The 14662-nt window shown below is 40.4% G+C and overlaps 1 protein-coding gene across 1 annotated transcript in view; it reads right to left on the bottom strand.

The window, feature by feature from the left end:
- Nucleotides 1–14662, bottom strand: part of SLC6A11 (solute carrier family 6 member 11) — a 96043-nt gene that overhangs the window by 35263 nt on the left and 46118 nt on the right. Inside the window, exon 7 of the mRNA XM_028718879.2 lies at nt 13157–13291. Coding sequence (XP_028574712.1) covers nt 13157–13291 — 135 coding nt within the window. The remainder of the gene's footprint in view (nt 1–13156; nt 13292–14662) is intronic.

The raw sequence follows: 14662 nt of genomic DNA, 5'->3' as shown, positions 1-14662 counted from the left end.
ATGCTTTCATCTGCCCCAGCTGCAACAAAACATGTCTCTCCTGTATCAGTTTCTACAACCACAGCAGGTGCTGCAACCTTCTAACAGTTTGACTTCACCCCCAAAGATGCACTCCTCCATGGTCTCCTAAGACAGATGGATGCCACCGGAGCTATTAGGAATACCCATTAAATATTCATGTTTGAATGACACTAACTTAGCAGCTGTATATTCTAATTCTGATTATATTCTAATATTCTAATTACTTTAGCTCTTATAACTGCACTATGCAATTTAGTAGCTATATTACCTGTTTAATTCCTCTCCATTGTTAATTCCACAAGCCTCTCCAATGTTAATTCCTTGCTGCCCACGCTGGTGCACAAAGTATTTTGCCTCCTACCCACAGACATTTTACAAATCATAAAGAACCAATACAATACAATAACTTAATCAAATCAAAGGAGGGGGAGCAAAGGGATCCATAGTCTGGATGCCAGCATACTTAGGATGGCAGCAACTAGTTGTCTCTTCCAAGGCTTTTCTTTGAAATATTCATTCTGTTTGTTTGTCTATACACACATACGAGGGAGGGAGGGAGGTAGGGCCTGGACCTGCTCTAGAGGGGAGGGTGTTGAATCAGCTGTATTCACATTTATTTCCCATGCTATTTGCAGTGTTTCTGCACACCAGGAAACTAGCAGGGAATCATGCTTGCCCTCTATTTAGCTCGCTTCGCTTTACATACCTTTTAACAACTCAAACAAAAGCATGTCTGCTAACAGTGCAAGCAGGTCACATTAGCAACTGGGCCACTCCTTTCTGTCCCATCTCTTTGTGGGATGATACCCCAATGCTAGAACAACTACAGAGCTTTCAACTTGTAGAAGGAAAGAGGGCTCATTGCCACATATCCTGGAACTTCCCCCAAACTTCATCAGCTTGCCTTCCAATGGTATGACAGTGACAGAATCCCAAGACTATCTTCATGTTGGAAGGAGTCTTATTGCAATCTCCAGCCTTCTTGCTATTAATGTTCTGTCAATCAGCATTGGGATTTTGACCACAAGGAACATCTTTCATCTCAGCATGTCTAGAGCTGCCAATTCCTGTGGTCCAACAGTAAAAATTCTCTTGCTATTTACCCAAAAGCAGCAATGTCAACTTTGGACAGGCTAAAGTAAACAGAAGACTGGCTGTGCAAAATTCCACAAGTCTAATGCCTATGATTATACATGGGAGAAGTCTGCCTGTGTCTCTTGGCCACAACTCTAATGGATTTCAATGGGCCATTCCGATCTACAGGTATCCATTGGACTCATGGAACCAGATGTAGATACCTAATAATACTGGGTTAAGGGCTCATAGCTTCTAATGACTTGCACACCTTCAAGGGCCTCTGTTAGTACTGCTTAATTCATTATAGGGGCAGCAGAATTTCAACAAAAACTGTTTCTGCTCTTCTTTGGATGTGCAAAAGATAACAGAAAGAAGCCTCATTGGCAAAAGTCATAGACTTCAATCTTTTAGATACTTGGCATTTCAGTCCTCTAGCTGCAGATTAATCATGTGATAACATTTTATGAGTAAACCACACATTTCTGCGAGCCATGAGTCATTTCTCTTAGTAATTACTTCTTTTCATTCCTATCTGCCTTCTACCTTCAAGCACTGACTAAAAGCTGCAGTTATATTGTATAGTAGGTACCTGCATTCCCTCTAATCCTTTCCCTTTTCTCTGGCTCATTAATGCCAATGCGCTTTCTTCAGCTTTGGCATTGTTCACTGTTCTTGTTACTTTCATTCTCATAGTGATAAGAGCCACATGTTCTTTTGTTAATACCACTTTAGCGTCTTTCTAAACTAAAATTATTTCTAATTACTTGAATGAGCTGCTGAAGAGGTAAATGTTCATTGGCTGCTTTCCCCCAACAAACTAAGACTTCACATCTGAAGCAATACATTATTTCACCTGTCAGAAGATGTTACCATTTATCTCACTTCTATCCAGACACAAACATTCCAGTAACTGATTATTACACTAACACTTCCTGTTCCTAAATCCCTAAATATGAGATGTTTAATTGAGGGGACAGACAAAATCACTAATCACTTTTTAATCTTATAGACTAAAATGTGAAGCTATAGTTTATGGCCAAATACAGAATTTATTTGTCTGTGCCATAACAGGATCTTTTTTAATCCTGGACAAATCATTTAACAGTAGTGATTAGCCAGTTGATGACATTTTAATAGGTCATATGCATACAAGTACTGTATACATTCCTGCTATGCAGACTTAGCTTATGTGTGTTTAGTAAATCCCATTGAGTTCAATGTGGCTCAGTACAAATTAATGACACAAGAATGCAGACTTAGTGTATTGCTTTTATTTATAGAAATAATTACAAGCCCTGAAACCACAGCACTGTGGTAGGATCCAAATAAATAAAATATAGCAACTAACTAAATGAAGGCTTTTCATAACATAGACAATACAGATCTAACTGGGACTTATGCATGGAAATAGTGTATGGGATAAATCTAACACTTATTATTATTATGCTGCTTTTATTTTTGATATTTTTATGTGATAATTCATCATAATTATCCTATTTGGTAATTTGCAGGCCATTCTGAATTATAAAAAAGAGATGCATTACTTTGGGAGAGATTATGAGGTGATACGGACAGAAAGCTGGTGATTTTGTTCAAGATTTGAAGCAGTTGTTATTGTTATTATTATTTGAATTTATATACCACCCTTTGCCCAGAGGTCTCAGGGTGGTTCACAAAATAAAATCAAAATATAAAACCACAAAATGCATAATCAAAATAACAACCCAATACCCGCCCCCCCCAAACCCCACCACATTTTAAAAGGGCATAGGATGTAAATCAAATCAACCAAAGGCCTGGTTAAAAAGGAATATCTTTGCCTGGTGCCTAAAGGTATATAATGAAGGTGCCAGGCGAACTTCCCTGGGGAGAGCATTCCACAGACAGGGAGCCACTGCAGAGAAGGCCTGTTGTCATGTTGCCACCCTCCGGACCTCTCAAGGAGGAGGCACATGGAGGAGAACCTTAGAAGATGATCTTAGGGTCCAGATAGGTTCATATGGAAAGATGCGGTCCTTGAGCAGCTGTTTAAGGCTTTATAGGTCAAAACCAACACTTTGAATTGGGCCTGGAAAGTAATTGGTAGCCAACGCAGTCAGACCAGTTCTATGCTCCCTCCTCTGCACCCTTGGCCTCACTCACAAAAATTGCCCTTGCGCTCTCTCTCTCTCTCTCTCTCTCTCACACACACACACACACACACACACCAATTCCCCAGCCTTGCACATATACATTTAGCTATAACAATTACATTAACCATGGGTTCAGGACAGTGCCACTTTAAGCTTTAGCTACAACTGATGTGGTCAGGCAAAAATGGAGAGGCATGAAAGAGGTCATGGAGTGCATGATCCCACAGCCTGCTCTTGATATCCTAACCATCATTAACTATTTTTCAGCCTTATGTCTGTTCTGGCTTAATGAGTATATGTGGGAGATTATGCAAGGGCAATAAAACTGTAAAAGGTTCTTTTGAAGAAATAACTGCCAGAGTATTTTAAAGAAAATTATCTTCCCTTTTTTTAAATGAGTAGTGATGTGAAATTGGAGGAGAGTATTATAGGCCTAATAGGCCCAGCCAACTATAGCTCCACTAATCTGGTATAGGATACCAGCACATCATGCACTACGGATAATGGTTGTGGTTCTAAGTGATAAAGCTGTATCAAAATACACCCTGGCAATAAACCACTGTTCCTATACTGTTTTATAAAATGATACCAACACAGGGAAGCATGGAAGAAATCACAAATGGACCAGCATATTTCCCCATTCACTTGCTATGCCAAGTTTGAAAAGGAGAATGTAGAGAAAGCCAAACAGCAATACCTAGTATGTTATAATTGTGCGACCTTGGGTCAGAAGGATGTGGTTGAGAATAAGTATGTAAGATATAAATTTGGAACTACTTCTGCACCTGAGACTTCAGACAAGAGCTGACTGAGGAACAATCCCTTACCCATTTACCTGTGAGCAAACCTAATCCCATTTAACAAGAGTTACTTTTGAGTAGACATGTATAGTAATGAGCTGTTATGCTTGAAGAAGCTATAACTGCAATGTGTCTATAAGTCAGATGAACAGCAGAGAGACTGCAGCAGATAATTATGTTTGATTATCCAGGTTTGGGGAAATTGTCAAATAATATTCTATGTACAGGCTGCATTTGGAGAAAAATCAGTAGAGGAATATCTCTGAGTGACAAGATGCAACATTAAATGAAATGGAAAACGCCATCAAGGGGTGCCAGTGAAAGCACAGTATTAAATGCACCATGCACTCTATGAGTGCTCTTACTTTGAGTGCTACTAAGGAATTAACAAGAAATTCCAATAAAGCAACCTTCCTCTGTCACAAGCAATTGGTTATTTAAAACGGAAAGAACTTTCATATTTAAGGCGTTACAAGAAATCTCTCACTCCCAGTTTCCACATGAATTGTACAGTGGTAACATTTACAGCTGGCATTTAAAAACATCTGGAGAGACTGTTGCCCAGCATAGTTTTCTTCCTCCTAGGAGTATGAAGTATGCAAGATACACATCCTACATACTTCTGGGTTAGTAACAATAGGTCATTACTGTCCTCTATCTCAGTAAGGCAAACTAACCAAGAGAAAATGCTCAGTTGAATTAGATTGTTGTCACCATTCTTATCTAATAGAACAGCTGTGTAAGTCACAAAGCTGAATTCATATAAGACTGAGGTGCTCTGTGGGCAGAGTTGTCAGGTCCATGAGGTGCAGAGATGGCCTGTTTTGGGTGGAGTTTTACTCCCACTGAAAGGAACAGGTGCATACCTTGGAGGTATTCCTTGAGACACTGTTTTTGCTTGAGGCCAAGTGAACTTGATGGCTAGGAGTGCCTATTTCCAGCTTCAGCTGGTATGCTAGCAATGGCCCTTTCTTAACAGTAATGATTTGACCATTGTATTCCATGCTCTGATAACCTTCAGATTAGATTATTGCAATGCCCTCTATACGGGGTTGTCTAGTGCAACTAGTGAACAATGTGGCACTCCTGTCTGGGACAACTTGTCAGGACAAGTGTAACACCTCCTAAAGCACTTATACGAACTGCCTATTCCCTTCCAAGCCCAATTCAAGGTGCTCACCTTGGGGTTTAAAGCCCTAAATGACTTGGGCCCCTAATACCTGCAAGAGTTCCTTCTGCTCTTTCTGCCGGTCAGAACATGGCAATCTAGAGGAGGAGAGACAATTCTTATGGTGACATCTTCTTTGGCAGTATGAGGTGAGAGGGCTCATGAGACAGTCGTCTATGCAATGTCCGCAAAACTGTGGAACACCCTCGCTACAGAGGTGTGTCAGGCGCTGTCTCTTTATAGTTTCAGTATGGTAATCTGGGGTGAAGTTTTTTAGGGTAGGATTTAACTAAGTTGTATGCACAGAACAAGGTCCCCTCCCTCCCTCTTGGAGCCCCTCTAAATCTGGTGTGGAGGGTGTGGAAAGCCCCAGAATAGGATTCAGGAGCACACAGGGGAAAGTATAATTGTACAGGTAGACTTCATTCCCCACATTCACACCATAATTAGCTGTATGGCAAATCTTCACCATGATCAACACCCACCCAGAAACCTATGTCCCCACTTTGGAAGGATGTGTGGATCCAGAATTGGCTTCCACAGTCACTTATGGGCTCACTGTTAAGACCATGTTCATGGAAGACAATCTTACTCAGCTACGAGTGATCCCCAAACAAAAAGCAGCTCTATATGGAATTTCACCCTTTCCAAAATACCCTTTATCTTTTTTTAAAAAATGTAACCCATCTTGGGACCTTATGGCGAAGGGCAGGTGGCATTATTATTATTATTATTATTATTATTATTATTATTATTATTATTATTATTATTATTATTACATTTCCTCCTTTTAAAGTGAAATTGAAATGTCCTTTATGTCCTTTTCATTTGGTCTGTGTTTTAACACATCTTTGCCTCAAGGTGGCAATGCTGCTTTCAAAAGATTGGGATGTTGATTTAAATTGTATTCTTAAAAGTGTTTTTTTTTTTAATGTAAATAAAGTGGCTAAGACAACACAAAAATGTACTCAACTTATAATTTCCAAAGCGGGAAAACCCATATCCTCACATTTGCAGAGAGTCCAATGCTCACACTTAGATTCAAGCTACTCCCTTGAAGAAAACTATCTGCACATACAGCCATTTCTGGATAGCTATAGCGTGGCTACAATAATATTTGGTCTGCGTTATTTCCAGTCTGGAACTATTTCAATGTGCTCTACATGGAGCTGCCCTTGAATACAGTTTGGAAGCTGCAATTACTGCAAAATACAATGGCAAGGCTGCTCTTGGATGTCTCTGACCAGACACATTTTATGCGGATCTGCACTGATTGCTAATTCACTACCAATTTAAGATGATAAAATGACATATAATGCCTTCAATGACTTGGCCCACCAATATCAGAAGGACTACCTGTTTAAACTGTCAACTTTTTTTGCAGAGGAGGGAGAAAGAGCTATAGGGCTCCCAACTGGAATGTGCTCCTGATTTAGATTGGGGTCTTGAGCCACCATTCTATTGAAATGAGCCCCCCCGCCCCACTATAAGTTGCCCCGAATGTGTTTTATGGCAAACAGTACCTTAAGCAGCAGAGAACTATGTACAGTGGGGTAATTTTCAGCAAGAAATGGATACAGGCCCCAGATTCAGACTGAGGGCTCCTTTCGGATCAAAGGGGGAGGGAGGCAATATTACAAATGACAGTGGAACACTTGGTACTGGGGATAATAGCCTAATTGATGCACAAGAAACTGAGGTGGTGCTGCAGAAACCTGCTAAAGGGCAGGAAACTACAAGAAGGAAGCAGCTGGAGGGAATGACTTGCTGTTTCGTTTGTCTCTATACTAACCCACAGAGTATGGGAAACAAGTAAGATGAATTGCTCTTAATATATAATGGCAAATATGACCTAATAGGCATTACTGAAACCTGGTGGGATGCCATCTTCTCCTATCATCTATGCTACTGTATCAGGCCTCTGGAAGAGGAAGGGGCTCCAAGTCAGATGATTTCCAAGAAGGCTTGAGCACTGCTATGTTAAGCACTGCCTTAAGGTCCAGTGGGAGCAAGAGAGGAAAAGATACCAGAGCGGACCAACAGTATCTTTTATCCCCTAGTAACATCATGTCTCCATTTCCTCTTTCTTCCAAGCTGGCTTCTAGGAAATATGTCTGGCTTCTATGTTTTACTGATTATGCATTTCACACATTCCCAGAAGAGAGGCACTCTCAGGCTCTGGTTCCTCTGTGTCTAGGGATGTCAGAAAATTCCAGGCGAAACAGAAAGACATATGGAAATTCCACCTGCATGTTCACTTAGTGTTCAGGACTGGAATTCAGGAGTTCAGGAGATTGCAATCCACATTCATCCACAGCAGGGTTTGGTTTTCTTTTAAGTCCATAAATTATACATAATTAATGTCACACTTTTTGACATGTCACTTCGCTTGATGTTTCCCCAGACTGCTACAATGAAGATCAATAGAGGTTTAGAACCCTGTGGTGAGATGGCTAATTGATGAGTGGCTAGCTGCTTCATTTACTTTGAAAGAGAACACACAGGGGAGTGAATAATGCAAGTATTTTTGGCTGATAAAGGGCCTGCCAAGGTGTGAGAAAGTCACTGATGTATACAGGTGACTCCTTGCTTTTCATATTTCTGAAGTGCGGTGTGTTGCCAAAGGCAGTCTATATGCACTGTATTCAGAAGAAAATCCCACTGAATTCAGTGAGGCTTACTCACCAGTATGAAGTTAGAATTTCAGCCTTAATTTACTTCCTATTGTGAATTTTTAAAAAACAACAAGGGAATAAATAGCTCATTATTGCTCTTTTCAGGTGGAAAGTAGTGGTGTCTCTTGCTACCTGTGAATTTTATCTGTGCTCCTCCATTAGTTCCAACCTCTTTGTAAAAGTGGGGAGAACTGTCTGGATTTAACCATTTTTACCACACCAGTAGGTGGCGCTGTGGGTTAAACCACAGAGCCTCGAATCCCCACAACGGGGTGAGCTCCCGTTGCTCGGTCCCAGCTCCTGCCCACCTAGCAGTTCGAAAGCACAACGTGCAAGTAGATAAATAGGTATCGCTCCAGCGGGAAGGTAAACGGCGTTTCCGTGTGCTGCTCTGGTTCGCCAGAAGCGGCTTAGTCATGCTGGCCGCATGACCCAGAAGCTGTACGCTGGCTCCCTCGGCCAGTAAAGCGAGATGAGCACCGCAATCCCAGAGTTGTCCGTGACTGGACCTAACGGTCAAGGGTACCTTTACCTTTACCACACCAATTATGTATTTTAAAAGTAAACTTAAGTTTAAAATTTCTTTATTTCTCCAACCCCCTGCTACAGTTATATTGCCTTATAATGAAACTGTCCCTCCCTGATGCCTGATCAAGGGAAATGAGATAGGATGACAGATTTATACTGAATTGTGAAATCAAGGTAATGAGAGTGGCTTCAATCCTAACCCCACCCATCTGGAAGTAAGCTTCTCTGACCTCAATGGGACTTGCTTCTGAATAGACATGGTTAGGTTTGTAGCCATAGATGGCTTTGTGATGAGTGATGCCACAGGGCTCTTGGTTGTGTTTGCCTCTCTGGAAATTCACTAAACTTTGAAAGGGAATATACTGGGAAGGCAACTGAACTGTAAATTATAGTGTAATACAGCTATATTTCACAATAAAATGATGCAGACATACCAGAGCGAACAGCAGGATGGATAGCTATGTAATGGATGGAAATGGCAGCGGAACAAAACCAGCTTGCTTTACAATGAACAAGCGACACAATGGACACTACTGATTTCATACTTTCCTACCTGTGTCCCTTGAATATCTGCTTCAGAGTGTTGGGGAACCTCTAGAACCGTATGAGAAATGGCCTAGGTGTGTGGGTGTGGGGGGGTGTAACTCTAGCAGCAAAACAAATAAGTGAAAACCATTCCCCACACTTCTGTAAACCAAAGCTTCCAAAGGATCCATTTCCCTTCTGTTCATGGAAAGGGCCCTTCTTTCATTTATAGAAGGGAACCTTTTGATCCAGTGCGTTCACATCTCTGTGCCAGCAAGGACAGAATATGCAATCATAGCAAGGATTAAAGAGCAGAGGCTTGACAACCATATGTCAGGAGTGCTCTGATGGTGTTTCCTGCTTGGCAGGGGGTTGGACTCGATGGCCCTTGTGGTCTCTTCCAACTCTATGATTCTATGATTCTATGCAGGTAGGGTGCAGGTAGGATTCTGTTACAAATTGAGAATAATTATGTAGAATTGTCTCAGGTTGTAAACAGGAAAGAAATATGAAAGTCCAGAGATTCCAATTTTTGTACTTTTTATAAAAAAAAGTACATGCAAACCATATTAATTTTATTTCAGTGAAGTGTATATAGCCTTATAATCTTGCTGGTGACTGTAATGGTGGAAGTTGTGGCAATCTGATATCCAAAAACTGAATGCTTTCTAGTATGGTACAGAAATGCATTAGTTAATTTACTGTCTTGACTATATAGCAACCCTCATGAAAAGTTGACTCCATGTCATTTAACACCCCCCCCCCCTTTCTTAACAAGTTTATGAAATGGTATATAATATGAGGGCAGCATAAGCTTGTTTGGGTCACTGTGAAATGTTGTTTGGACTCTGAAAAAACTTTTTACTGTTTTGCATTGTTGTTTTTTAAATCTGTTTCACCTTTCCTCAAAAGGTTCAAGGCTGATAACAACAGATGACCATAGCAATAATGACAGTAAAAGTAGAAAAGCAAAAGCACCATCTGTCCATAAAACTCTAACAAAAAAATGGTCCACACAAGACTGTCAACCAATTAAACCATGTTTAGTTTGTATAGCATGTGCCTTTTAACCAATTAATTGAACAACAAATTATATTTAAATAAAAACCCATATGACCAAAATCTCAATAGAATGATGTCTTTGAGACACTGGAATAACTGTAAGGTAACTCACAAAAGCTACCTCCTCATTCTTTGAAGAATGGCAATCTTGAATAGTTTCTTTTCCAACACAGTAAAAAAATAGCCTCAAAAATCCAAGGATGCCCTTTACTCATAGCCCAACCAATTAAAAATTGCCCTCACCAATTAAAACAGACCTCCATCAATTAATAAATGAAAGCTTGAGTTGATTAATCTAACACTGAAACCAATTAAAACTGACAGCCCTCCTGTATACCCCAAAATAAAAACAAAAATAGCATTTCCCAAAGCTTCTACCCTAGTGCTTCTGAAACTGCTAAAATGCATAATTTGGCAAAATAAAGTTACTAATGTAATTAGCCTAAGCTTAAATGTAGGTGTGATGCTGACTTTAAAAGTAAACAAAAATTGTGATAAAGATTTCAAATGCAACCCTCCTTTTCAAGGTCCTATATCAGAATTTCAGCAACATCTTATTGAATGGGAAAGTGCGGAAGAAGAGAAATAGTGAGACATGCAAAGGGGATTTGAAAAAAGTCCTGCTTTTCAAAAGTTCTGACTGCTTGAACAAGAGAATGATTCATACAAATACTTAAAACACAGGATCGTATCTAGCAAGAGTTTGCCAAATGAAATTTGTACATTTTAACAACTTCAGAAGTGCTAGAGGAAAGGTTTGGGGGAATTGCTATATTACCTTAAAATGTACTTTTGCTGAGATGTTCACTGTTTATTTTATTAATTGTTTATTTCAGAGTTGTCTATACCTCCCTTTGCCAGGAAGCCCTAGGATGGTTTACATAAATAACAACAGAAAACAATACAACAGAAACAAATTTAGGACCCAATCACAGAGAAAAAGGGGGGAAATAGCATTAAATTATTCACCAATTCCATACAAATCCAATTACACCACCATTCCTCCCAAAACCTTTCGAAAGAGGAGTTGCCACTAGACTCAGGCAGCTACTTTAAGAAATGAAGACTGACAAACACCTCTATTATTTATTTGACTCCATCTAATTCCACCATAAACTTTATGTTTGATGAAGTCTTACAGTTCTTAAGACATCAGCCTTGATAAAATAAATCACTTTCAATGGCCTTCATTTCCCGGCTCCCTTTTAAGTCCTTTTCTGACAAGTGGTGGAAAGTATACCAAATGCTCAGTTGTTGAATGGAATTCAGAATCGTCTAATAAGCAAGTGCTTTGTAACTAAAACCCAAAGCCCAGCACCCCTTTCTTTTCAGAATGCTGCTTTTCTGCCCAAAGAGTCCTATCTCCATGATTTCAAAAGCAAGCATCCACAAAGTACAAAGGATGTACTTTGCCAAATCCAAATTAGAAACGTGTCCTCAGGTTTACACCAATTAAAGCCTCTTCCAGGGGCTTTAAACAGTATGTTAGGTATTGCCCTCTGTGCTTTTGTGCAGAATCTGACCCAGCCAGAATCCAATCTGAATGGATCCTTGTGTCCACACAATCAAGCCCCTCACCTGAATATCAACAGATAAAAAGTGCCATTTCCCAACAATGGTTCTATCACTTTTTGGAATGCCTGCTACAAATTGCATGGGACAACACAAGCTGTTTTTCATGACAACTGAAGTTACTTTGTTAAGCCTGCCCTAGAAATTATATAGTTAGGTTGCTGTTTTCAAATCACAGCTTTGTATTTTCTCTCCATTGTTTTATACCGTTTTAAATAGGTCTGCTCTTTTATTCTGAATGCTGGAGTTGATTAACTTTTTGTCTTGCTACAGATTCTAACCTCACCCACTGTGCCTAAACATTCACTGAGACTACAATATGAAGTACTTGCAATTACTTACTGGACTCTGGCTGCCTATAATCATAGCTGTCAACGTTTCCCTTCTTTTAAGGGAAATTCCCTTATTCCGAATAGGATTCCTCGCAAGAAAAGGGTAAAGTTGACAGCTATGCCTATAATCAAGATGGGAGTGCTAACACAGTTCCCCCACTCAACCACCCACAAACATCACAAGTCTTCTTGTTGTTGTTTTGCCCAGATCTAGATAAAATAGAGTGAAAGAGCTACCCAGGACTTATTAACAAGTAAAGCAGGCACAGGCAAACTCCAGGCCTCCAGACGTTTTGGACTACAACTCCCATCATCCCTGACCACTGGTCCTGTTAGCTAGGGATGATGGGAATTGTAGTCCCAAACATCTGCTGGGCCGGAGTTTGCCCATGCCTGAAGTAAAGTGTCTCTAAACTTGTTCTGCATTGAAATAAAGGTGGTGCGGATGCTTCCATTTGTCACATACTAATTTTAGTATGGCGTGTGAGTGTGATTCTTTTCCTAAATAGGGAAACTATTGACATTTAGAGTGGTTTAACTAATGTGGTTGCTTGACTATCAGATGCATATTGGATCGTGCCCACAACAACCCTGCTGTCAAGCAGCACATCTCTATTGCAGGAGTAGGAAACCTGTGGCCTTCCATCCAGCTGCTGTTGGACCTCCATCATCCCTGAACATTGGCTATGCTGACAGGGGCTGATGGGAGATAATGCTGCAGCTACTGATGGGGCCATGGAGTAGCCACCCAAGATTTAAACCAATTTGCTTGAAAAAGTAAAGAAATATAATACGACAACAGTTGTTCCAGATATAAAATGAGTCTTGCTTTTAAGAAAATATACATAGGATTTCTCTGTAAATTTCATTAATATGCCAAGCAGTACAATCTGATATGCTAATTAAGTTGAATGATACATTTTATGGCATTGAAGCAGTAAAACAAGTGTTGCTTTGATAACAGAGTATGTATTGCATATATTCCAAACTTCTCTCCCAAATCCACCCCTCTCCCCGGAAAAAAATAAAGGAAATGGTATTCTTTTCATGGTTTCAAAATTCCTGAAATTTTTACATCTCTAGGTACAATTAAGTTAAACACAGCACAAATGTTTCCAAACTGGCTTTGCTTACTTAACATCTAGTTGAAACTATAGGGATTCACCCCTTGTTTCAACCTGAAATAAAAACACAGAAGACAAAAGTTTGGGGACATGATGGAAAACAACAATGCACTGAATGTTTACATTTTATTATCTCCTACCTGTGGGTCAGAAAGTCGCGATAGGTCAGGGTACAAGTAGAATTTTATCCCTTCAGATGCCCCAGGTAGTGTTACTCCTCGAACCAGCAGTACCAAGAGCATGATGTAAGGGAACGTAGCTGTTACATATACAACCTATGAAGAACAAGTGGGAGAAAACACGTTATTTTAGCAACAAAAAGTTACATGTAAAATAATGTACCCAGCTGCAGTTCATAAATGGAGGATAATATTATGTATGCTTACTAATCCAGATGTCTATCAGGAGATCAACAGCACGCGGGGTATATTGCCTATATGTCCTGCTTGTGGACTTCCCATAGGCTGCTGGTTGGCCCTGTGGAAACGTGTTGGACTAGATAGGCCTATAGTCTGATCTAGCAGGGTTCTTCTTATGTAATTTTCTTATGTTCATGATGATTCAGTATATAATAGAATCATAGAATTGTAGAGTTGGAAGGGACCCTGAAGTTCATCTAGTCCAACCCATCTAGTGCAGGAATTCTGCCCACAGTCATCCCTGGTTGGTTGAACCACCAACCTTCGGTTAACAGCCAGATGCACTGACCCACTGCACTCTCTGGGAAATGGAAGGCTTGTAGCTAGACTTTAGTTGCCAGGGAGCTGGATCTGGAGAGCTTGGTTCAAATCAATGAAGCTGTCTTATACTGTCAGACGATTGATATATCCAGCTCAGTATTGAGCTGACTGGCAGCAGCTCTCCAGGGTTTCAGACAAAACTTATTCATACTCTGCCCTGGAGATGCTGGGTATTAAACTGAAACCTTCTATACCCAAAGCATGAACTACCACTATCCCAAAATTGGCCTTGGCAGGCCTTTGTCAACCTGGTACCCTCCAGATGTTTGGAATACAATTTCCATCAGTCCCAGCTGACTCAAGCTGATGGGAGGTGTAGGCCAAAACATCTGGAAGACATTGTGTTGACAAAGGCTGATCTAAGGGAAGTAAGTTCCAAAGCCTTGGTGTAGCAACCGAGAAGGTAGTTAAGTTGGACATCAGGTCCACAGATAGATTCAGGAGTATTATCAGACTCTGAACCAAAAGTTTCAAGGGAAATAGTACCCACCCAAAACAGGCTGAACTCCAATTTTCAGACCAATTCTACTCATCAGCATCAACTTTGTCCTGCCTGGAAAGACAGGCATTTGCTTCCATCTAGTCCAGAGGTTCCCAACTGCAGGTCCGTGAACCCCAAAGGGTTTGCATAACCCACCCAGGGGTCTGTGGCAACATTCACATAACAAAAACTACCACAGAGATACCAAAATTTTCAAAGTAGGGGGTCCATGCCTTGGCTTTTGAAAAATAGGGGGTCCACAGTACTGAGCTAGTTGGGAACTACCAATCTAGTCCATTACTAAGTTCAAACATCAGCTTAGCTGCTCAAAAGCCACCCTAAAATGCGATGGAAAGGAGAAGCAGAGCTGAATTTTATCAACATATTGGTGCTACGACACTCCATATCCATGGCTGGTTTCCCCC

This window comes from Podarcis muralis, chromosome 2 (assembly GCF_964188315.1).
Source record: "Podarcis muralis chromosome 2, rPodMur119.hap1.1, whole genome shotgun sequence".
In the NCBI taxonomy this organism is placed as follows: Eukaryota; Metazoa; Chordata; class Lepidosauria; order Squamata; family Lacertidae; genus Podarcis; species Podarcis muralis.
This window is presented reverse-complemented; position numbering and strand designations above follow the sequence as displayed.